At 39.3% G+C, this 25,539-nt stretch overlaps 1 protein-coding gene across 2 annotated transcripts in view; it reads right to left on the bottom strand.

Annotated features, from left to right (window-relative positions):
- SPMAP2L (sperm microtubule associated protein 2 like) overlaps window positions 1-25,539 on the bottom strand; it is a 39,546-nt gene that overhangs the window by 4,705 nt on the left and 9,302 nt on the right. Inside the window, exons 3-7 of one of the 2 annotated variants that reach the window (XM_060188022.1) lie at window positions 18,073-18,138; window positions 13,578-13,706; window positions 12,795-12,932; window positions 8,271-8,385; window positions 417-548 (exon numbers count right to left, since the gene is read on the bottom strand). In XM_060188022.1, coding sequence (XP_060044005.1) covers window positions 417-548; window positions 8,271-8,385; window positions 12,795-12,932; window positions 13,578-13,706; window positions 18,073-18,138 — 580 coding nt within the window. The remainder of the gene's footprint in view (window positions 1-416; window positions 549-8,270; window positions 8,386-12,794; window positions 12,933-13,577; window positions 13,707-18,072; window positions 18,139-25,539) is intronic. The other variant, XM_060188023.1, reaches the window with a different exon arrangement.

Consider the following 25,539-nt stretch of genomic DNA (forward strand, 5'->3'; position numbering starts at 1 on the left):
GAGTTAATGTACATTTAAAATAGTCTGTCTCGTGAACTAGAAAGTATTTTAAGTGATCCAGTAGAGTGCACATATTATTGAACAAAAACCAATGTTCAAGCCCCTGACCTCCACCTTCAGAGGAAGAGCTGCCTGAGCAGTGAAGCAGTGCTGCAGGTGTCTGTATTGCTCTCTCCCTCTCCCCTCTTCCCACTCAATTTCTCTGTCTCTGTCCAACAAATAAGTAAAATATTTGTTAAAATAAAGTGTTCTATGTGATTTATTTATATCACCCCTGTTAACCACTACAATGGAGCAACTCTAGGGGGGTAAGCACTTTCTGACAACCATATTAGGTGATGTCACTCCCAGAATTTAAAACCTTCCAGGAGTACCCAGCATGGGAGCTGAAGAATGCCAGAGCAGTGAGCACTTACTGGACGGATGGGCATTTCACTTTTTTCTCTTTCATAGCACAGACCCTCTATCTTCAACCTTGGATGGGCAAGGTCTATAATTCTTGGAGATGCAATAGCATTTAAAGTAGAATATGAAGGCTTGGTTTCAATCTGGGAAAGAAAAGAGAAAGAAACAAAGAAAGAAAGAGTACTTATGAGTATCAGATAACAAACCATCTCAGCCTGGGAGTTTGGATCAACTGCCCAACATCCATGTCCAGTGGAGAAGCAATTACAGAAGCCAGACCTTCTTCCTTCTGTACCCCAAAAAGAATATTCATACTCCTAGAGGGGGAATATGTTAGGGGAAGATGAGCAGAGGGCTTTGAACCCCAATTCCACTGGGGTCCTAAGCATATGGCACCAGGAATCTTTATTATTATATATTAATGAAAGGGAAGAGAATCTGGAAAATACCACAGGAAGTCAGACACTGTTCCACCTATCTGAAAGGCAAGAGAAAAAGGGTAGGACATTCATAAGTAGTTATAGGTGTAAGTGCTAATTAGAAAGCAAGTGAAGAAAATGGGAAGAAAAAACATAGAGAGATATAGATATAGACACATAGATATTAAATCAACCCATATTTGTGACCTTGGGAGAACTATTACAGCTTTCGCTGGAAGGCGATGGGGACACAGAACTCTGGTGGTGGAAATGGTGTGGGATTATACTCCTATTATCTTATAATTTTGTAAATCATTAATAACTTTTTTAAAATTGTTTCAACTAAGATAACAAAAGGTCTGACTTTGGCACCAGACTTCTCAGCAAATCCAGCAGCAAGGATAAGGACATTTCAGTAACACACAACCACAGCAGGAAAAGAAGCCCAGCTTTTCAGGAACTTAATATTAAATAAAAGACAGGGAGGAAATGTCAATGTAACTTACTGGCTAAGAGCTAAATGCTAATGATTTATAAAATGAAGAATGCAGCCAAAAGGTTCAACCCTTCCACATGTGACGCTGTAAGGAAGAGAGAGCTCTGGTTTTTTTTTATTAGGTGGATATATACATCTAATAAAAATTATTAGACATACTTTAACATCTAAGTAGTTTCTTTTTTAAATTTTATTTATTTATTCCCTTTTGTTGCCCTTGTTGCTTTATTGTTGTAATTATTATTGTTGTTTTGTCTTCGTTGTTGGATAGGACAGAGAGAAATGGAGAAAGGAGGGGAAGACAGAGAGGAGGAGAGAAAGACACCTGCAGACCTGCTTCACCGCTTGTGAAGCGGTGGGGAGTCGGGGGCTCAAACTGGGATCCTTCTGCCAGTCCTTGTGCTTTGTGCCACGTGTGTTTAAGCTGCTACGCTACCACTCCCCAGAAGTTTCTTTTTTAAAAGATTTTATTTATTTATGAGAAAAACAAGAAAAGAGAGAGAGAAAGAACCAAACATCACTCTGGTACATGTGCTGCCGGGGATCGAACTCAGGATCTCATGTTTGAGAGTCTAATGCTTTATCCACTGTGCCACCTCCCAGACCACTCTAAGTATTTTCTATACAGATTTTTTTAACTCAAAAAAAATTAAACTATAAGCTGGGAGAACTATTTGCAACATGTATAACTTGAAGAATTTATATTTATAACATGTAAAGAATTGGTATGAATCAATAAAAATAAAACCATGAATAGATAGCTTTTTCACAAAGGAAAAAACACACATGGCAAATATAAGGAGATATTTTAATTTATTAATAATTGTGCTGGGTGGTGGCATACCTGCTAAGTGCACATGTCACAATGCACAAGCACCTGGGTTCAAACCCCTCACCCTAACCTATAAGGGGGGGAGCTTTTTGAGTGGTGAAGCAGGGTTTCAGGTCTCTCTATCTCCCTCTCTGTCTCCCCCACCTTCTCAATTTGTCCAAACTTAATTAATTAAAAATAAATGTATTAATAATCAAGAAATAGAAGTGGTTTTGTTAATATTATTTTTGTTATAAATCTTGGGGGGACAAAGAAATAATATCTAGTGTTGGCAAGAGTGCAGTAAAAACAGTGCAGCCTGGCAGGAGTGGACTGCGCTAATACCAAAGACTCTGGGGAGGGAGAGTTGGCAGAAAGTGAAGGGGGCCTTGTGGTCTTGATGTATGGTGATGGAAAAGGTCCGAGAATGAGAAGGGTCTGCAGACACACACCTACCATGAGGAGATGAGAAACTGTACCCATGTATCATCAATCATATTGTAAACCATTAAACCACCCCCCAATAAAATGAGGGGGAAAGAGCAGGGCAGCCTAATTTATGCAAGTAAACACACAATTCAAAATCACCTTTGTTAGGACACTTTTGGGAATTATCTCAAAAAAGCATTCACATTCTTCACCTAATCATTTGACTCTGAGGATTTTTATTTTTAGAAAATAGAGATTGATAGTGATGGGGAAGAGACATGTTCAAAATAAAGTTCAAAATTTATAAGAACAAGTCAGATGAAGGCATGTGACATATGAGGAGCACAAGTGGCTACTACTTAAATGTGTCTGTTAGACACAAAAGAAAGCCTTAAAAGTCAAAATCTCTCGTGTCAAAGATTTTAAGAATCCAAGTAGTTAAAATAAAAAAACTCAAGTAGTATGGGTCGGGTGGTAGCGCAGTGGGTTAAGCGCACATGGCCCAAACTCAAGGACTGGCATAAGGACCCAGGTTTGAGCCCCCGCTTCCCCACCTACGGGGGGGGGGGGTCACCTCACAAGTGGTGAAGCAGGTCTGCAGATGTCTATCTTTGTCTTCCCCTCCTCTCTCCATTTCTCTCTGTCCTGTCCAACAACAATGATATCAATAACGATAATAATAACCATAACAACGATTAAAAAAAAACAACAACAAGGGCAACAAAAGGGAAAAAAAATAGCTTCTAGGAGCAGAAGATTCATGGTGCAGGCACCAAGCCCCAGCAACAACCCTGGAGGCAAAAAAAAAAAAAAAGGGGGTCGGGCGGTAGCAGTGGGTTAAGCGCATGTGGCACAAAGCACAAGGACCAGTGTAAGGATCCCAGTTTGAGACCCCGGCACCACACCTGCAGGGGGGTCGCTTCACAAGCGGTGAAACAGATCTGCAGGTATCTATCTTTTCTCCCCCCTCTGCTTCCCTTCCTCTCTCCATTTCTCTCTGTCCTATCCAACAACAATGACATCAATAACAACAATAATAGTAACCACAACAACGATAAAACAACAAGGGCAACAAAAGGGGGAAGAAAAAAAAAGTCTCCAGGAGCAGTGGGTTCGTGTTGCAGGCACAGAGCCCCAGCAATAACCCTGGAGGCAAAAAGAAAGGAAGAAAGAAAGAAGGAAGGAAGGAAGGAAGGAAGGAAGGAAGGAAGGAAGGAAGGAAGGAAGGAAGGAATGGAGGAAGGGAGGGAGGAATGGAGGGAGGGAGGGAGGAAGGAAGGAAGCAAAGAAAGAAGGTCCAAGTAGTTTAAATAACCTGAGTAGGGGCTATGGACATGTTTAAGTAGAGTGTTCATGATGGATATGAACTAAGTGAGCCAGAAGACGACCACCATTTAAAATTTTGTAGTTCCTGAGAAATTTTGGAAACAAAATTAGCATTATTCAAGATTATTAAAAGTCATTGTTCAGTGGTAGGGTAGTAGCGCACATAGTTTGAAGCACAAGGACTCGTGTAAAGGATCCCTGGTCCAGCTCCCGGCTCCCCACCTGCGAGGGGGGACGCACTTCGAAAGCTGTGAAGCAGGTTTGCAGTGCCTTTCTCTCCCCTTCTGTGTCTTCCCCTCTTCTCTCAATTTCTCTCTGTCCTATCTAACAACAGCAGCAACAACAACAATGGGGAAAAATGGCCTCCAGGAGCAGTGGATTCTTAGTGCGAGCACTGAGCCCTAGTGATAACCCTGGAGGCAAAAATAAATAAATATTTAAAAAGTCATTGTTCGGGAGTCGGGCAGTAGCGCAGCGGGTTAAGCACACGTGGCGCAAAGAGCAAGGACCAGCATAAGGATCCCGGTTCTAGCTCCCGGATTCCCACCTGCAGGGGAGTCGCTTCACAAAGCAGTGAAGCAGGTCTGCAGGTGTCTTTCTCTCCCCCTCTCTGTCTTCCCCTTTTCTCTCCATTTCTCTCTGTCCTATCCAACAATGACAACATCAACAACAATAATAACTACAACAACAATAAAAAAACACAATGGCAACAAAAGGGAAAAATAGATAAATAAAAATAATAAAATAAAAAAGTCATTGTTGAAAAACTGCTAATACTACAGAGAAAGATAGCATAGTGATTATGCACAAAGACTCTCATGCCTGAGGCTCTAGAGTCTTTAGTTCAACCCTCTACAAATAAGTTAGAGCTGAGAAGTACTCTGGTAAAATAAATAAATAAATACAAAAGCTGCTAGTACTATATACAGGATAAAATGATGTATAAGCTACATTAAAAATCCAAGAAAGAGGGGCTGGGTGGTGTCGCACCTGGTTGAGCACACTTGTTACAATGTGTAAAGACCTGGGTTCAAGCTCCTGGTCCCCACCTGCAGCAACGGAAAGCTTTTTGAGTGGTAAAGCGTGTTGCAGGTATCTTTCTTTCTCTCTACCCTATCTCTCCTACCCTCTCAATTTCTGACTGTCTCTATCAAATAAATAAAGGTAACTTAAAAAAAAAAAAAAAAAAAACCTAAGAAAGAGTTTTAATTTCCGGGAGTCGGGCTGTAGCGCAGCGGGTTAAGCGCAGGTGGCACAAAGCACAAGGACTGGCAAAAGGATCCCGGTTCGAACCCCGGCTCCCCACCTGCAGGGGAGTCGCTTCACAGGCAGTGAAGCAGGTCTGCAGGTGTCTATTTTTCTCTCCTCCTCTCTGTCTTCCCCTCCTCTCTCCATTTCTCTCTGTCCTATCCAACAATGACAACAACAATAATAACTACAACAATAAAACAACAAGGGCAACAAAAGGGAATAAATAAATTAAATAAATATTTTTAAAAAAGAGTTTTAATTTCAAATCTTAGGAAATAACAATGGTAAGAACAGAAATGAGCTGGGGCTTGGAAATAGGTCACCTGATAGGGCATGCACCTTCCATGAACAAAGCCCCAGAGTTTAAGTCTTAGCACTAAGTAGGATCATCACAGCACTAGGGGCAGCTCCAGAGAAAAAATCGACTATTAATCAACTAAATTAAGAGCGAACTTCTGAACAGTCATTTCTACACACATAAGCTATGCACATGAATACATAAATACATTACTGGATTTAGCAGAATTGTTTTCCCTGAGTACCTATAAATTCTTTACCATTTCTCTCACTGAGAAGTGGAGTTTGTCTTTCTGCACTCCCCCACCCCCTGAATCTAGCCAGACTTGTAACTCCAGCAATCAGCAAAGGATGACAGTAGCACATTATGTGATTTCCAAGATCATATCATACATATATGCTCATCCTGTGAAAACTCCATTTTAGAATGTTCTTTTTCAAGCTACAGTTGCCATGTGAGATAATTCTAAGTCATATGGAGAGATCATAACAAGGTGCTCCTATAGGAATTCTCAAGTCCAGCCTTTGAATTTTTCAGCCTAAGCCCCACACTTAAGTGATTCCCACCCCCCCCACCAATTCTTATGTTGAAGCCTCAACCCCCTATGTAATGATATTAACAATTGGAAATAATCAAGTTTAGATGACCTCATAAGGGTGGGGTCCTCATAATGGGATTAGTGTCCCGAAAAGAAGAGCATGAGATATTCTTCCACTAGGCACACACAATTCATGTCAGCACACAGCAAGATGAGGGTGGGCTGGAGATGTCTGCAAATCAGCAAGAGGACCTTCAGCAAGAAGAGAATATGCTAGCACCTTAAGCTTAGATTTCTCAGTTGCTGGAACTGTGAAAACAAATGTCTATTGTTTAGGCTATGGAATTTTTTTTATAGCACTGGAGCTAAGATAAAAGTGAAGAAGCCTTCAGATGATTCCTGCCTCTTAACATGTCAGACAATGAAGTCATTGGAGATATTATGACTAAATCCTCAAATGTCATGGAGTAGAGACAAGTCACACCTGCCTGTTCTGTCAGTACTTACAACATAAAAAAAAAAAAAAAAAAAAAAACCCTGAGCATTTTTATGCCACTAAATCTGGGGATGGCTTGATCTGAAGAGCAGACAACCAAATCAGATATTTAAGGGTAAGCCCTCTGCATTGGTTCTAGATTAGCTGGAATATGTTTTCTGAGCTGATTACATATAGAGATATATACTAGTGAGGAGTGAGGAGAGAGGGGGAGACAACGTGTTTCAATGGCATCCAATGGAAAACAGAAAGCAAGACTCTGAGTACACTCAGCAGTTGCCAGAAACTATGTTGGTGAAATAGAGAAGTTTAGACAGCTTAACTGGTTGCTTCTCATTACACTAAAGAATTTGAAAAAAGAATCAGCACAGAGTGCTGGGGAAGTGGTTCAGTGGTATAGCTCCTGCCTCAAATGCCTGAGGCTCTGGGTTCAATCCTGGGTAACACATAAGAACAGACATGAGAACTCCATATGGATGGTAGCAAAGTACTTTGAACTGTCTCTTTCACATGAGCTGGGAAGTGGTTTCTTGACACTGCAGAAGGAGGGAAGGAAGAAAGGAAGGACAGGTCAGACCAGACCTTTAAATTCCTAACTTAATGTATGGTTAGGAGTGAACTTAAAGGGTTGGGGAGATAGCATAATAAAATATATATATATATATATATATATATATATATATATATATATATATATATATATATATGCCTTTTATGCCTGAGGTATTAAAGATGCCAGGTTCAATCCCCAGCACCACCATAAACCAGAACTGAACATTTAAAAAAAGCTAAACATAAAAATCAGTGAGCTTAAGAGTGTTTATTATTTATGTAAAAGAAACTCTTATTCCATAAGGACAAAGAGCTAAAAATTCTGTAAACCAAATTCAAGACCTAATTACTTTTTTAAAAATTATTTACTTATGAGAGGAAGAAGAAATACAGAGCAAACCAAATCATCACTCTGATGTTAGAGACCAAAATATAGGAGATAATGTTGGAGACCAAACCTGGGACCTCATGCACACAGGTCAGGCACTCTATCCGTAGCTCTGCCTCCCAGGCTGAAAAATCTACAAGCAGAGTTTTGGTTTAAAAAAAAAAAAATATATATATATATATATAAAACTCTTAGGGGCCAGGCGGTGGTGTGCCTGCAGCTTCTCAGCCCAGCCGTGTGTCCCCGAGTCTGTCTGTGTCTACCGCCGTGACGCTAGCCTGGCCTGCTGGAGCCCCCGAACTTTAACAACAAATTTTAAAAAGAAAAGAAAAATGAAATAAAGCATTTATTTTTTAAAAAATCTAACTCTTAGCTTAGAGTCAGTGAATTGCAGAGCAAATATGATTTCCAAAGGTGGATGTTAAAGTCAGGTCAATGGTTGGGAAGGAACAGACTTGGAAAACTGAAATAGCACCCATATGTCCTCCCCAGTCAGAAGTTAGTCAACCTCTACCTGAAAAACCTGTAATGACTTCCCACGAAGTAAAACTTTCCAGGGAACAGCTGACCTACTACCTCTCATTTACTGTTTCTAGACCTATATTCAGACTCAAGTTCCAACAGACAACACAGTTTCCTTAGACTTTCCCATCATTTCCCAAAAAGCTCACAGCTTCTCTGATCAAGTCCTAAGTGGCATATTAGGCACAGCGAAAACAGCTGGAAAAAAAATTTGCACTTGATGGGAAGGGAAGGTAAACAAGAAAGAAAATTTACACCTAGAAGTAAGAGGGGGCTTATAAAAATGCCCCATGTTACAAAGCCAATTAGGAACTATTTCTTTCATGTGGACCCACTTACACTTTTTGGAGGAACATATTCTGGACTTATGCCCTTTGCTACTGAGAGTCGTAATATCCTGGGAGAAGGATCAGGTATCTGAAGAGAACTTCTTGCTGAGTAATTACTGACAGGCCTAGAAGCAAATGGGACATACAAATAGCATAATCATTGGAAGAACAAAAACTGAATTTTCATAACTATAATCAACCTCCTATCTATCCATCTACCTACCCTATTTATCCATCTGCAGAAATTGTTCTTATTTTGGCAAAAACTTTTCTTAAAATTATTTATGCTCAGACTAGTGTTTCTTGTTTTGTTTATCATGATCCACAATAAGAAAAACATTTTATATTATGATACAGTATACACAAATCTGTATATATCTGAAACAAAGTTAATTGAAATAATTTAATTAAATGAAACTTTTTTCTGAGAACTATGTTGCTTATGGTTGGGAGAGTAGGGGCAGAGAACTCTGGTGATGGGTGTGGTGTTGAACTATAATATATCCTGTAATTTTACAATCCTGAAAATCACAAATTTAAAAAATTGCTTGAAAATGAATGAAACAGTATTTGCCCTATCAATGTGTTCTGATTATTTAAATTTCATTTTATCTAAAACTTAGGGTCAATTTCATGTACAGTTTAAAACACTCGCTTCCTCAAAGTTTTTTTAAATTTAAAAAAAAATTTTAAAGGGGGGACTGGGGAGACAGCATAAAGGTTGTGCAAAAGACTTTCATGCCTGAGGCTTTGAGGTCCCAAGTTCAATCCCCAGCAGCACCATAATCCAGAGCTTGGCAGTGTTCTGGTGTTTCTCTCTGTGTCTTTCTCTCTGTATGTGACTCTCATTAAAATAAAATAAATACATAAAAAATTCACCTCCTATCAAAATCTCATAGTAAATCCTGAGATAAAAAAATCTAATCATTGGGAATGGGGCGGTAGTGCAGCGGGTTAAGTGCATGTGGCGCAAAGCACAAGGACCTGCATAAAGATCCCAGTTTGAACCCCCCCTTGCGTGGGGGGAGTCGCTTCACAAGCAGTGAAGCAGGTATACAGGTGTCTATCTTTCTCTCCCCCTCTTTGTCTTCCTCTCCTCTCCATTTCTCACTATACTATCCAACAACAACGACATCAATAACAACAACAATAATAGCTACAACAATAAAACAAGGGCAACAAAAGAGAATAAATAAAAAATATTTTTAAAATAAAAATTAAAATTTTAAATAATTTAAAAAATCTAATCAATATCAGCAACACCTCTGTGATGTCATTTCTTATAATGCACTTAGTAAACAAGCTGGTAACAACCCCTACAGCCAGTTGGCTAGTTTTCATGGGCTCTTTTACATATAGTCCCTTTCCAGAACAAAAGTCTACCAAGAATCAAAAATCTATAGATCAAATACAGTTTTTCCCAAATATTACGTGACAACCCTATAGTAATAGTCTTATTTTCAAATGATAAAAAAAAAAAAAGTTCACATTTCGAGGGTCGGGCGGTATCACAGCTGTTTAAGCACACATGGTGCGAAGCTCAAGAACGGGCTCAACCCATCCGGGTTCAAGCCCCCGGCTCCCCACCTGCAGGAGCATCCCTTCACAGGCAGTGAGGCAGGTCTGCAGGTGTCTTTCTGTCCCCCCTCTGTCTTCCCCTCCTCTCTCCATTTATCTCTGTCCAGCCAACAACAATGACAGCAATGACAACAACAATAATAATAACAACAATGATAAACAACAAGAGCAACAAAAGGGAAAAATGGCCTCCAGGAGCAGTGGATTCGTGGTGGAGGCACTGAGCCCCAGCAATCACCCTGGAGGCAAAAATAAATAAATAAATAAATAATTTTTTAAATTCACATATTATAGAATTTACCCTTTTAAAACATACAATTCAGTGACTTACAGAATGTTCCTAAATTATGCAACTTTTCTGTTTTCTTTTTTTTTTTACCAGAGCACTGCTCAGTTCTGGTTTATAGTGGGGCAGGGGATTGAACCTGGGACTTCAGAGCCTCAGGCGTGAGTCTCTTTGCATAACCATTATGCTATCTAGCCACACACACACACATACACACACACACACAACTTTACTATTTTCTAACTTCAAAATCTTTTCATCACTCCAAGGAGAAACCTATACCCAGTCACATTCCCTCCCCATTATTTATTACCATCATCCATTCAAATCACCAATCAACTTTATCTATGGATTTGACTTTTCTAGAAATGTCCAACAAATGGGAGCATGCAAATATGTAGGCCTTGAAGTCAGCAAGATAGCTTACTTGTATAGTGAGTTGCTTTGTCCTATGCACAACGCAGGTTCTCCTTTGCTCCTACCACACTGAAGGGAGTTTGATGCTGTGGTCCCTCCCCCTCCTTTCTTCTCTCTCCTCTTTTGTTCCAACATTCTGTCTCATCCTATTCTGTTTTTTTGTTTGTTTCTTTGTTATTTGTTTTGGGTTTTTTCCCTTTCTCTCTTGCTTCTCTATCTCTATGTGAAAAAGTCAGCCTAGAGCAGTGAAGCCCAGGAGATGACAACAAAGTGTGTGGTGGTGTGCATATGCGTGGTATCCTTCTGTCTCTACTTTCCTTCGCTTAGTATGGTTTCAAGATCCCTGTATTAGCATGCCGTTTCCTTTCATAGCTGAATAATATTCTGTTCTAGAGATTTGTCACATTTTGCTTTTCCCATTGCTTCTGCTTTCTGGCTATTATGAGATGCTGTTAGGAATATTCACTCACAAGTGGTTTACTTGTCCAGATAAGCCTTTTCATTACTGAGAAACTAGTGAGAAAGATTTTCCTGGGGGTTGGCAGTGGTGCACCCGTTTGAGTGCACACTTTAGCAGATGCAAGGATGGGGTTCAAGCTCCTGCTCACTGCAGCAGGGGGATCCTTCACAGAGCAGTGAAGCAGTGTTGCAGCTCTCTCTCTCTCTCTCTCTCTCTCTCCCTCTATCTCTTTAAATTTATTTATTTATTACTGGAGAAAGCCAGAGAAACTGAGAAGGGAGGGGGTTTTGGAAGCCAGAGAAACAGAGGAGAGGGGGGTTTGGAAGGAAAGGAGACAGAGAGATACCTGTAGTCCTACTTCACCACTTGTGAAGCTTCCCCCTGCAGATGGGAACCAGGGACTTGAACCTGGGTCCTTATACACATACTATAATGAGTGAGCTTAACCAGATGCAGCACCACCTAGCCCCCTCTTTCCTTTTCAAATATCTTTTTTTTTCAACCAGAGCACTACTCAGCTATGGTTTATGGTGGTGCAAGGATTGAACCTAAGACTTTGGAGCCTCATAGCATGAGAGTCTCTTTGCATAACCATTATGTTATCTACCCCGACCCCCTCTTTCCTTCTTTGATTGACTTTCCCCTCTCAATTTCTCTCTGTCTCATCAAATAAATAAATAAACAATAAATAAGTGTGCACTCAACCAAGTGTACTACCACCCAGACTCTAAATAAATAGATAATATTATTTTAAAATTTTCCTGTACTTACTTGAAATCTGATACTCTAAATCCCTTATTCTTATTATACTTCTAGTTCTAGAACCAACCTAAAATAATTCTTCTACTTTTACTTCTTCTTTTTTAATTGGCATTCCCCTCAGATGCCAACACTTTAAACATTTAAAGACAACTATCACTGCTTCCTTGGTCTCTGAGCAAAAAATATCATTACTCTTAGCTTTTTCATATAAAAGCTTTCAAGGTCTCAACATCTCATGTCTTATTTTGAATGGTTTCAGATTTATTATCAGTTTCCTAAGATATAGAATCCATAAGTAGACACATACACTTAATATTTCCTGACTAAAGTAGCATTCAGTAATACCACCACCTCCTTGCAACTATATACTTTGCATATTTCAGTAACACAACTGAACTTCTTTCCAACAGCCACATCCCAATCTTAGGTCCCTTGTAGAAGGTATCGTGTAAGCTGTCTTCCTTGCATTAAAAAGGAGAGGGGCTGGCTGACAAAACAGTTCACTTGGATAATGCACGGCTTTGCCATTGCACTGCTTTGCCATGTGCATGGGCCAGGTTCAAGCCCAGCCCCTACCGCACTGATGGAAGTTTACCTGCTGTGGTCTCTCTCTCTCTCTCTCTCTTTCCCCTCTTCTTTATTTTCTATCTCTATCTTTAAAATAAAGTGAATAAATAAATACAAGGAGAAATTCAACATTTATGTCAAAATAGGAATATCTGAAAAGTCACAGAAGCGTTAAGAGAAACTAACTTCTACAAATGACAAAAAGCCTGCGATGTCTTATCTGTAAGTCTCCTTTTCATTAGCTGGCAATGGTTAACTTTACTATGAATTTTAATCTTATCACAATCTAAGTCAAATAAAAATATGGTTGATCGTCTTTCAATTACCTACAATTGATGCAAATGTCTGATCCTTTGAAAGACAGGTGGAATCTTCTTTTATAAAATTGCATAGACTAAAACTAATAATAGCATTGTGACATTTAACCAATATTAAGATTTGTGGGAATTCTCAAGGTTCTCTACCTATTTATGTGACACTCTAGTGTGTGTCTCCTGGGCTCCGACAGCTTCTGAATCCTTCTGGAGGGCTGATTAAACAGTGCAGGATGAGGGACATTCCAGATGGCAGACTCTCTGCCACAGCCATAGTAAAACTGAACTCTGAAATCCATAGAAGAGTTTTTTTTTAAAGCATGAATTCAAATTATCTTTGTAACTTCCAACACACACACACACACACACACCTAGGTGAGCAGTTATGATAGCTCTGTCCTTTCACTACTGAGCTATTTTGCACGGGGGGGGGGGGGGGGGTGCAAAACTTAAAAAAAAATAATTACTTCTGTAGAGTTCCTTAGAGGAACCTTGCAGGGATATATTTAGAGTTAAAAACGGATTCTTGAAAGATACTCTCACTTTATTCTTCTAAATTAATAGTAAATCAAGAAGATCATACTATATATTTTAAGTGTGCAAATGCTAGATATTAGAACTTGGACTTGAAAAGTTCAACAACATAATGGTTAACAGTTAAGCAAAAAAAAAAAAAAAAAAAACTTTCATGCCTGAGGCATCAAGGTCCCAAATTCAATCCCCAGCACCACCATAAGCCAGAGCTGAACAGTGTTCTGTTAAATTAAAATAATAATAATAAAAAGTTTGACACACACACAGAGAATCCCTAATCTCAATAAAATCTGAACACAGATTGGACAGTCTATGGCTCTTTGTAAAAAGGACTGGATTCTGAGTTAATTTTCCTCAGAAGCTCCTGATAGAGCAATATGCTAACAGCCAGGCACTAACTTGTTTGGTATATAACGGTGAGAGATTTCTTTGGGCTGAGCAAGGTGCTCAAGTCTTTCTGTCAGTTGAGCCTTCAGAGCCCCATGGGAAATAGGAAGAATTGGATCTTGATTTCCCCAGAACAGTTTTCTGTTAAAAAGCAGAAAATAAGTGGTTAGAAAATTAACTGCTGATGGACAATTTTTTTCTAAGATTGAACATCATTCATTTTTTCCATTTTATTAAAGGATTACTTGTTTACAGTATGGTTGCTGACATATGAGTACATCAATACCCAAAACCTTTTTCTTTCTTTCTTTCTTTTTTAGTATGATTTTTATTTTAATGAGAGGCATACAAAGAGAGAGACCAGAATACTGGTCAACACTGGCTTATGGTGGTGCTGGGGATTGAACCTGGGACCTCAGAGCCTCAGATATGACACACTTTTGCATAACCATTATACTGTTTCCCCACCACATATCAACCCCATTTCACATCCTCCCAACCTCTCCAGCCCCAGAGTCTTTTGCACTGGTGCAGAACACCTCATCCAGTTCAAGTTTCACTTTATGTTTAAGTTCCACCTATAAGTGAGATAATCTGGTGTTTTTCCATTTATTTTTTTACATATCTCATTTAATATACTTTCAAGTTCTTTTTTTTTTTTTTTGTCTCCAAGGCTATTGCTGGGGCTCATCGCCTACACTATGAGTCCACTGCTTCTAGAGACCATTTCCCCCATTTTGTTGCCCTTGTTGTAGTTGTTATTGTTGTTATATGCTTTCAAGTTCTATCCAAGATGAAGTAAAGGAGGTGACTTCATCATTTTTAACAGATAAGTAGTATTCCATTGTGTATATATACCACAACTTTCTTAGCCACTCCTCTGTTACTGGACATTATGGTTGTCCAGTAACATATTTTTAGAAAAATGTTACTCATTCACAAAAGACAAAGAGAAAATGAAAGCATTACCCTGGCAAATGTAACACAGGGATCAAACTCCAGGAGCTTTTTACCTCCTGGGCCACTGATGGACATTTTAGAAATGGCTCTTAAAAGCTTCTATACAGACTCTATTTCACACAAGACTCTATTTCACTCTATTTCTACGCATCAGAAACAGATAACCTAATAGAAATGAAAATAAGAATAAAATAACTTGTACGGTAGCGCAGTGGGTTAAGCACATGTGGCACAAAGTGCAAGGACCGGCTTAAAGATCCGGCTTCAAGCCCCCAGCTCCCCACCTGTAGGGGAGTTGCTTCACAAGTGGTGAAGCAGGTCTGCAGGTGTCTATCTTTCTCTCCCTCTGTCTTCCCCTCCTCTCTCCGTTTCTCTCTGTTCTATCTAACAACAACGACACCAATAACAACAATATCTACAACAATAAAACAAGGGTAACAAAAATGAAATAAATAAATATTTTAAAAATCTTTAAAAAAAATAACTTGTACCTACCATCATAAAGAGGCTGGCATATATAGTTCTGCTTCTGATATCATGTAATTAGCACTATCACCAGGACAATATAAAGTGGGGATGCCATGTATCTATACTGCATTCCTTACTCTCTACTAGGTTAAGCACTGTACTAAGCCCTCAGAAAATAGGATATTAACAGAGTAACGTTAAATAGCTACCATTTGTAAAGATCCCAGTTTGAGCCTCCGGCTCCCCACCTGCAGGGGAGTCGCTTTACAGGCAGTGAAGCAGGTATTCAGATGTCTTTCTCTCCCCCTCTCTGTCTTCCCCTCCTCTCTCCATGTCTCTCTGTCCTATCCAACAACAATGACATCAATAACAACAATAACTACTACAACAATAAAAAACAAGGACAACAAAAGGGAAAATAAATAAAATATATTTTAAAAAACAGTTGCCACTTGTGGAATAGCTCTTGTGTGCCAGGCTTAGGGCTGAGTGCTTTCCAGACATCAGATCACTGAGTATGAACATCTCTATGAAAAATGTTTGGTCGTGGTCTTGGATGGAGCTTGAAGAGATCACGTTAAGTGAGATAAGTCAGAAAGAGAAGGGTGAATATGGGATGGTCCCACTCATAGACAGAAGTTGAAAAGCAAGATCAGAAGGCAAAACACTAAGCAGAACTTGGACTGGAGTTGGTGTATTGCACCAAAGTAAAAGACTCTGGCATGAGGTGAGGGTCCAGTCCTGAAACATGATGGCAGAGAAGTACCTAGTGGGGGTTGAATTGTTATGTGGAAAACTGGGAAATGTTATGAATGTACAAACTATTGTATTTTACTGTTGACTATAAACCATTAATCTCCCAATAAAGAAATAAAAAAGAAAAGAAAAAGGTATGGTCATTGTGCTAGGGGTAGAGAGAAAAGAAGTTCAGAACTAAACTGAAAGGAGCTTCATGGAATAAAGTAAAAGACTGCCAGAAATGAGGCACAGCCCACATTAAGGCAACCGAGAGAAACTGGAATAATCAAGTGTTGGACAGCACGTAAATGGGCAGAAGAAGAAAGTCATGTTAGGAAGTAATTTTTTATTTATTTTTAAAAAAATATTTATTTATTAATGAGAAAGATAGGAGAGAGAAAGAGCCCAGCATCACTCTGTACATATGCTGCCAGGGATTGAACTCAAGACCTCATGCTTAAGACTCTAGTGCTTTATCCACCGGGCCACCTTCCGAGCCACATAACTTATTTATTTTTATAGAAACAGAGAGAAATTGAATTGAGAGGGGAGAGGAGATAGAGAAGGAGAGAGAGACACTTGCAGCAGTACTTCAGGATTTGTGATGCTTCTTACTCTGCAGGTGTGGACCAGAAGCATGAACCTGGGTCCTTGTGAATCATAACGTGCAAAATAACTAACATTGCTAGAATGGGTGGGCAAGGCGGAAAGAAGGCTTGAAGAACTGGCCAAGGATGCTAGAAAAAGATACCTGAGTAACCAGAGAGGTTCTGTTTTTCTTTAAACCTAAAACTACTCTTTAAAAGTAAAGTATATTCAAATGAATATGACAAAAATGTGTTATAAGTACACAAATGGATTACTACTCAGCTATAAGAAAGATGTGATTTTTGTCTTTTATTACAACATAGATGAAATTAGAGGAGATCATACCAAGGGAAAATAAGCCAGAAGAAAAGAGACAGATACCATTCACATCTGGGATTTGAGAAACAAAGCATGGGAGGGGCATTGAAGATAGGGTGAAACATCAGTAAACCCTTGGTCTCAATCTGCATATCTGAGGTCACTAAGAGGTAGGAGGTGAAGGAGAGAAGGGTCCCAATGCTCTAAAGTGGACAGAAATGACACCTTGGTGATAGGCTGGCTATACTATCACATATTTGGGAATGATGTGAAGTGTATTCCTGGACAATAACAGTCTTACTTTTTTCACTTTTTCATTAGTGATTTAATAGTGATTTATAAGAATAGAAGATAACAAGGCTATAGTTTTGTTTAAAATGCAAGCTGAAGGTAGAATGTCCTGGTGCACACTGGTTATCAAACCAGTTGCCTGTTAGAGACATCTGGGAGTCTTTCAACACCCCCAAGCCTAGGCTGCACTCCAGACTAAGTATAACAACACAGTTTCTGGTGATGGGACTCAGGCTTGCACCAGTTTTAAAGCCATCTGGATGATTTGAAATGTAGATGAATTAGAGAATCAACAACACAGAGTTAATCATCCATGCGTTAACTCACCTGGAAGACATAATATCCGCTCAGTGAATTCAGGTTAGCAGAGAAGTGACTGCACCTGCCTTTCTCAGGCTTAACAGATAATACTATTACTTACCTATTGAATGTAAAGAATACAATAATCACAGAGAAGTGGTGTGCCATGTTAAGTGCACACTGTAGTAAGTGCAAGGACCTGTGCAAGGATTCCAGTTTGATCCCACATGAGGGGTTCACTTTATAAGTAGTAATGTAGGTTTTCAGGTGTCTGTCTCTCTCTCCCTCTCTATCTTCCCCTTCCCTCTCAATTTCTCTCAGTCCTATCCAAAAAGTCGGGGGGGGGGGAGAAATAGCCATAGAAGCAGTGGATTTGCAGTGCAGGCACCGAGCTCCAGCAATAACCCTGGAGGAAAAACACACACACAAAAAAAAAAAAAGAAAGAGAGAGAAATAAAGGAAGAGAGAGAGAAAGAGAGGAAGAAAATGAAAGAGAGGGGGGGAGGAAGGAAGGAAGAATGGAAGAAAGAAAAAGAAAGAGCCAACACATACCTTGCAGGTGGGGACCAGGGGCTCAAACCTGGGTTCTTGTGCATTGTAACATGTGCACTCAACCAGGTGTGCCACCACCTGGCTCCCAATAGTCCTGTTCTTAAAACATATATGTACATGTCATTTATACTTCATAGCCATCTTGTCTACATATAGTTAGAAAATAGAAAAATGAAGTTTGCATAGGTTTTAGCGCTTATCTATGCTAATGTCATCCTAGTCATGCTTTCATTAAAATATCTGAGCTAAGTTGTTAATAAATATGTTTCTCAGTGGAAAAACATTGTCTTACCGATCAGGAAATCCCCACTGTTTTTTGGGCCTAGAAAGATGCTGAAGTCTCCTCCTAGAAAAAGAGCTACAAATACCAGTTGATTAATTAAAAGAGAACATTTAACAAATACGTTTATATCATATCTGCTACTCCAACATATCATCTGAGGGAGATTAATCTCAGCCCTATTGATTTGATTTTTTTAAAAATATTTATTCCCTTTTTGTTGCCCTTGTTTTATTGTTGTAGTTATTATTGTTATTATTGATGTCATCGTTGTAGGATAGGACAGAGAGAAATGAAGAGAGGAGGGGAAAACAGAGAGGGGGAGAGAAAGATAGACACCTGCAGACCTGCTTCACTACTTGTGAGGCTATTCTTCTGCAGGTGGAGAGCCGGGGCTCGGGCCGAGATCCTTGCACTGGTTCTTGCGCTTGGCACCACCTGCGCTTAACCCGCTGCACTAACACCCAACTCCCCCTATTGATTTGATTTTTCAAAGTATTAACCTGGGGAGATGGCATAAAGGTTATGTAATAGACTTTCATGCCTGAGCCTCTGAAGTCCCAGGTTTAATCCCCGGCACCACTATAAACCAGTGATGAGCAATGTCCTAGGTTTTCACTCTCTGTATTGCCCTCATTTATACATATACATATATATTTGTGAAATATTTAAAAAGTTGAAAATAGGGGGTCAGGCGGTGGTGCAGTGGGTTAAGTGCATGTGGCGCAAAGCTCAAGGACTGGCGTAAGGATCCCGGTTCCAGCCCCCGGCTCCCCACCTGCAGGGGAGTCGCTTCACAGGCGGCAAAGCAGGTCTACAGGTGTGTATCTTTCTCTCCCCCTCTCTGTCTTCCCCTCCTCTCTCTATTTCTCTCTGTCCTATCCAACAACGAACAACACAACGAGGCTACAATAACAAGGGCAAAAAAGGGGGTGGAAATGGCCTCCAAGAGCGGTGGATTCGTGGTGCAGGCATTGAACTCAGGACTCCATCACTGCACCACCTCCTGGGTGGCAAGGATTATAATCTTAAATAGAACAATCAAAAAGGCATATGCAATTTTTGTTTTAAAGAGAGAGAGACAGAGTAAAATAGACCATAGAATGGAAGCTTCCTCCAGTGCAGCGAGGGCATGGATCAAACTTGGGTTGCACACACGGAAAAAAAAAAAAAAAAAAAGGGAGTCGGGGAGTAGCGCAGCGAGTTAAGCGCAGGTGGCGCAAAGCACAAGGACCGGTGTAAGGATCCCGGTTCAAGCCCCCAGCTCCCCACCTGCAGGGGAGTTGTTTCACAAGCGGTGAAGCAGGTCTGCAGGTGTCTATCTTTCTCTCCCCCTCTCTGTCTTCCCCTTCTCTCTCCGTTTCTCTCTGTCCTATCCAACAACAATGACATCAATGATGACTACAACAATAAAAAAAAAAAACAGCAAGGGCAACAAAAGGGAATAAAATAAATAATAAAAATATATATATATTTTAAAAAGTACTATCCAATTGAGTTATTTCATTATATTTGAACAATGACTAACTGTACAAATTTTTCAGAGATGAACCATCCCATTCTGTTAATAATGATGAGAGTAAAGGTCCTGGGGCAGAAGCTATGCCTATATGTTTAAAAAATAGCAGGAATAGGGAGTCGGGCTGTAGCACAGCGGGTTAAGCGCAGGTGGCGCTAAGCTCAAGGACCGGCATCAAGATCCCGGTTCGAGCCCCCGGCTCCCCACCTGCAGGCAGGTCCCTTCACAGGCGGTGAAGCAGGTCTGCAGGTGTCTGTCTTTCTCTCCCCCTCTCTGTCTTCCCCTCCTCTCTCCATTTCTCTCTGTCCTATCCAACAACAACGACATCAATAATAACTACAACAATAAAACAACAAGGGCAACAAAAGGGAATAAATAAATAAAAGAAAAGAAAAAAGAAAAAAAATAGCAGGAAGACACGGTGTTTATACTCATCTATAAATAAAAATAATTATATCCATCTCAAGGGCTCCTGTGCTCAGCAAGCATGGAGTGAGTACTCAGTAAATGTTAACACCTAGCATGATACCTTTATGTAATTGTTCAGTAATGCCAATTTAATTAAATTGGTAATGAGTTTTTGAAAATATAAACTTGGTTTGGTGCCAGGAGACGGCTCACCCAGTAAAGTGCAAACTTTACCATGTGCAATGACCCAGGTTCGAACCCCTCGCACCACAGGGGAGCTCCATGCACAGGGGAGGTTTTCACGAGCGATGGAACAAGGCTGTGGTGTCTGCTTCTCTCGCTCTGTTTCTCTATAAGACTGAAAGGAAAAAAGAAAAAAAAAAAAGAGAGAGAGAGAGAGTCCACAAGGAGTGGTGGAATCACACAGGTATAAATCCCCAGCAAAGCACTGTGGATAAAAATAAATAAATAACATATAAACTTGGAAAATGTTTTGTCTGATTTGAGAATTCTAGTTGTTGCCTTTTTCTCTTTATCTCTGGCTTGAACACTTTGCTTCCAGTTACTGGATGGTTTCACTAATATGTGAAATATGAATACTAAAGCAAACAAATTTGATCTGTCAAAGAAAATCCCTGGACCATCAGTAAACCAGAGAAAGTGATACATTTGAGATCATTTACCTTTCAAATAGGTTGCCAAGTGAAATACATGTTTGAAAGTGGCAGGCATAGGGAGTCAGGCGGTAGCACAGTGGGTTAAGCGCACGTGGCACAAAGCACACGGACCAGTTTAAGGATCCTGGTTCGAGCCCCCGGCTCCCCACCTGCAGGGGAGTCGCTTCACAGGCGGTGAAGTAGGTCTGCAGGTGTCTGTCTTTCCCCTTCTCTGTCTTCCTCTCCTCTCTCCATTTCTCTCTGTCCTATCCAACAATAATGACAGAGATAAAAACAATAATAATAACTACAACAACGATAAAACAACCAGGGCAACAAAAGGGGAAAAAATAGCCTCCAGGAGCAGTGGATTCATGGTTCAGGCACCGAGCCTCAGTAATAACCCTGGAGGCAAAAAAAAAAAAAGAGAGAGAGAGAAAAGAAAATGGTGGGTATAGTACTCCATTTCCACACTCTTTCTTTCCCTGTGCCTCAGACTTAGGACTTTTCTAACTTTCCCTTTCCTACTACACGAATCCATCTGCGTTTCATCACTCAGGACTATGCTGCTTAATTCAAAAGCTCCCAGTCTGAAGTCCCAAATACTCAAGGAACCTATGAAAAAGTAATCAGAGTCTACAACCTTGCTCTCAATTACTGAATAGTTTCAACCATATGTGGGATATAGATAACTAGCACAAACTTTCAGAAAAGAATGATAACCAAACTGACTGTTAGACACTATGAAAATTGTAGTGGCTATTGGAAAGAACTATAAAAGAATAGAGGGATGTGGTTGGTAGTGAGTTCTATTTGGTTAGTGGTAGAGGAATTCTGGTGGTGGGTGTGGTGAGTTGTAAACACACTTATAGAGATGTGAAACTATGTTCCTAGAATCATGTATTTGTGAATCAATGTTGAATCACTAAATTTTTTAAATTAATAGCAAAGTTTGTTTGTGAACAATTATAGTCTTTCAGAACATGAGATTGTGTTGTGAATAGAAATCATCAAAAAGATTCATGGGAGGTGAACTCTGTGGAATCTGTTATAATCAATATGACATAACCCCCATGTCATGCCTGCTAACACCTAGAAACAATGAACATACTGTTCACTACCCGGAATAAAGTCTACATCTTAATTAAACAGAAGGAAGGCCTGCCATGCAGGTATCACATCACCTCTTCTGAGAGAGCCTTTGCCAACTTTCCAGGGAGGGTGACTAGGTAGAGAGAGAAAGCCATAGTTGTAGACAAAACGTCTTATTATACATTAATTTTTTCACATAAGTTAATTTCTCCTTTCTGTCATCACCTCTAAGTCAAGATTTCCCTAGGTACCTTTTCTTCACAGCTAAAATAATGAGTTTTTTAAAGTATCATTTTATACATGATGGTTGACTGTTCCCCGGTTTACTCTGTAGATACTTAAATTGGATTGTTATTTCAATTGGCAATAATCTCATTAACATTTGCTAATTCTGTGTGAAGGTCTGTCTAGCTAATACCACTCTTTTTCATGAAGTATTGTGTATTCATGAAGTATTGTATATTATGTTACTATGGCTACATCGCCAACCTAAATCTCTTCATCTTAATATAGCCTTCCCTTCTCTTGCAAGTATTGCATTACCTCACAATGTCTAGTCATTAGCCTATGAAGAAACAAAAGAGTGTAGCTGAAGGATTTTTTTTAACTTCTTTATTAAGGCATTAATGTTTTACAGTCAACAGTAAATACAATAGTTTCTACATGCATAACACTTCCCAATTTTCCACACAACAGTACAACCCCCACTAGTGCTCCAGGACCTGAACCTTCCCCCTACCCCACACCAGAGTCTTTTACTTTGGTGCAATACACCAACTCCAGTCCAGGTTCTGCTTAGTGTTTTCCCTTTGGATCTTGTTTGTCAACTTCTGCCTATGACCATCCCATATTCACCCTTCTCTTTCTGACTTATCTCACTTAACATGATTCCTTCAAGCTCCATCCAAGATGGGCTGAAAATGGTGAAATAACTATTTTTAATAGCTGACTAGTATTTCATTGTGTACATATACCACAACTTACTCAGTCTATCTATCCTTGGACACCTGGGTTACTTCTAGGTTTTGGCTATTACAAATTGTGCTGCTATGAATATAGATACACACAAATCTTTTTGGATGGATATATTTGATTCCTTAGGATATATCCCCAGGAGAGGAGTTGCCTGATCATAGGGTAGGTCCATTTCTAACCTTCTGAGAGTTCTCCAGACTGTTCTCCACATTCCCACCAGTAGGGCAGGACGGTTCCTTTGTCCCCACAACCTCTTCAGCATTTGTTGCTGCTACCTTTTCTGATGTATGATATTCTCACAGGAGTGAAGTGGTATCTCATTGTTGTCTTTATTTACATTTCTCTGACAATCAATGCCTTGGAGCATTTTTTCATATATTTGTCAGTATTTCAGATCTCTTCTATGATGAATATTCTATTCATAACCCTTCCCCATTTTTGGATGGGGTCATTTGTTTTCTTGTTATTGAGTTTGGTGAGTTCTTTATATATTTTGGTTATTAGCCTCTTATCTGATGCAGTTGAAAGATTTGTAATGCATGAAGGCGTGTGTGTGTGTGTGTGTGTGTGTGTGTGTGTGTGTGTGTGTGTGTGTGTTTTAATAGGTATCACATTGTTATTCCATATCTTCACTGATAATTAGCTCTCCATAGTTAGTCACTACCCAAGAACATTTTGAAATCTTTACCTTCGGTGCAGAGCAATAAACACACATTTATATATCAACAATTACAGAAATGATTTCAAGTCTGAATTAATGAAACAGTTGAAACAATTTTTGTATTAAACGAAAATATATTGAACTATTTTTCTTAGATTCTGAAAAATATGTTCATTCAAATAGTGAAGTATACCATATCTGTTCCACAAGATTATTTTAGTGATGGAGACAGGGACAGATGATGCAGTTAGCACAAATTCTTCATAGAATCAAACCTAATTCAGCAATCAAAAGCAAGTAGTACTATATGGGCTGTCAGAAAAGTTGTGATTTTTTGCATAGGAAAGCAGAAAAAATATGTCATCACTTTTCTGACAACCCAATAATAGCATATATATATTTATATATATATGTTTTTAAAGAAAAACACTTTATTCATAATTTTTGTGGCTATGAGCACAAGCTAGGCATAACTATCTCACCATCTATTTAGCTAAAGAAGAGTTTGCTCATTTGGCATGCATTTTCTTGAAGTAAAGTAATAGTTTAAGTCGATAAACGTTAGTTCTATGAACTCCATGACTCAGCCACCACACAAACTTGGGAAAGTGACACAATTTCTCTGAATTTATTTTTCTCTCAGTAAAAATTAGTTAATTTCCTCTCCTGGGGCTATATCCTAAGGAATCAAACAAACCCATCCAAAAAGATCTGTGTGTATCTATATTCATAGCAGCACAGTTTGTAATAGCCAAAACCTGGAAGCAACCCAGGTGTCCAAGGACAGATGAGTGGCTGAGTAAGTTGTGGTATATATACACAGCGGAATACTACTCAGCTGTTAAAAATGGTGATTTACCTTTTTCACCCCATCTTGGATGGAGCTTGAAGAAATCCTGTTAAGTGAGGTAAGTCAGAAAGAGAAGGATGAATATGGGATGATCTCACTCTTAGGCAGAAGTTGAAAAACAAGATCCGAGGGAAAACACTAAGCAGAACTTGGACTGGGGTTGGTGTATTGCACCAAAGTAAAAGACTCTGGTGTGGGGGGAAGGGTGTAGGTCCCGGAGCATGATGGCAGAGGAGGACCTAGCGGGGGCTGCATTATTATGTGGAAAACTGGGAAATGTTATGCATGTACAAAATACTGTATTTTACTGTTGACTATAGGCCATTAATTGCCCAATATAATAAGTTTTTTAATTAATTTTTATCTGTCCTATCTCCTCAGAATTTTTAGAATGAAGGGGAAAAAAGCTATAAGAAATTACATATAGGGGCCAGGTGGTAGCGCACTTGGTTGAGTGCACATGTTATAATGCTATAAAGGACCCAAGTTTGAGCCCTTGCCGCCCCCACCTGCAGGGGGAAAGCTTTGCAAGTGGTGAAGCAGAGCTGCAGGTGTCTCTCTATCTCTCTCACTCTCTATCTCCTCCTATCCTCTCAATATCTAGCTGTATCTATCCAATAAATAAATAAAGATATTTTTTTTAAAAATTAAAGACATTACATAAATAAAGTATCAATGTTCACTGACTGAAAGAGGAGGGGGGAAGCAACTAGAAACCACAACAAATAGAAAATGCATAGTAAGTCTAAATAGTGACAATAAATCTAAATGGAATAAATAACAAATATGTATAGTTTTAACTCATTTCAAGAATGGATGAAAAGCAAAATCTAGAGTTACTGCTTCCCATCTGTATGAACTATTAATATGAATGCTTGTTTTTTTCCACTTTAATAGTGCTATTGTTACCTCTTCTACCTCTTATAAGAACAAGCTTTTTTTTCAGGAAACATTTTGTGCATTGCATGTATACACACACCTTTTAAATAAGCATTGAAATTCCATTAGCTATGACACTTAAAGCTAGGAAAGACTGGGATATACTAAACCTAGAGTTTAATGTAATCTGTGATATGAAATCACCAACATGAAATTCTAAACTCATTAAACACTCAGACTTAGTATGTAATAGACTTAGTATTTAGCAAACAAGTGAAACAGTGAATATAAGGAGAATTCTTATACATAAGTTTTCTTTCCCATCTCACTTATTTACTTTTAATTTTTTATATGTGTTTGTTTTTAGTGAAAAGCAGAGAGAATGAGAAAGACTATAGCATAGGAATTTCCTTCGGTGTGGTGGAAGCCAGTTCAAATC

Source organism: Erinaceus europaeus, chromosome 3 (assembly GCF_950295315.1).
Source record: "Erinaceus europaeus chromosome 3, mEriEur2.1, whole genome shotgun sequence".
Classification (NCBI taxonomy): Eukaryota; Metazoa; Chordata; class Mammalia; order Eulipotyphla; family Erinaceidae; genus Erinaceus; species Erinaceus europaeus.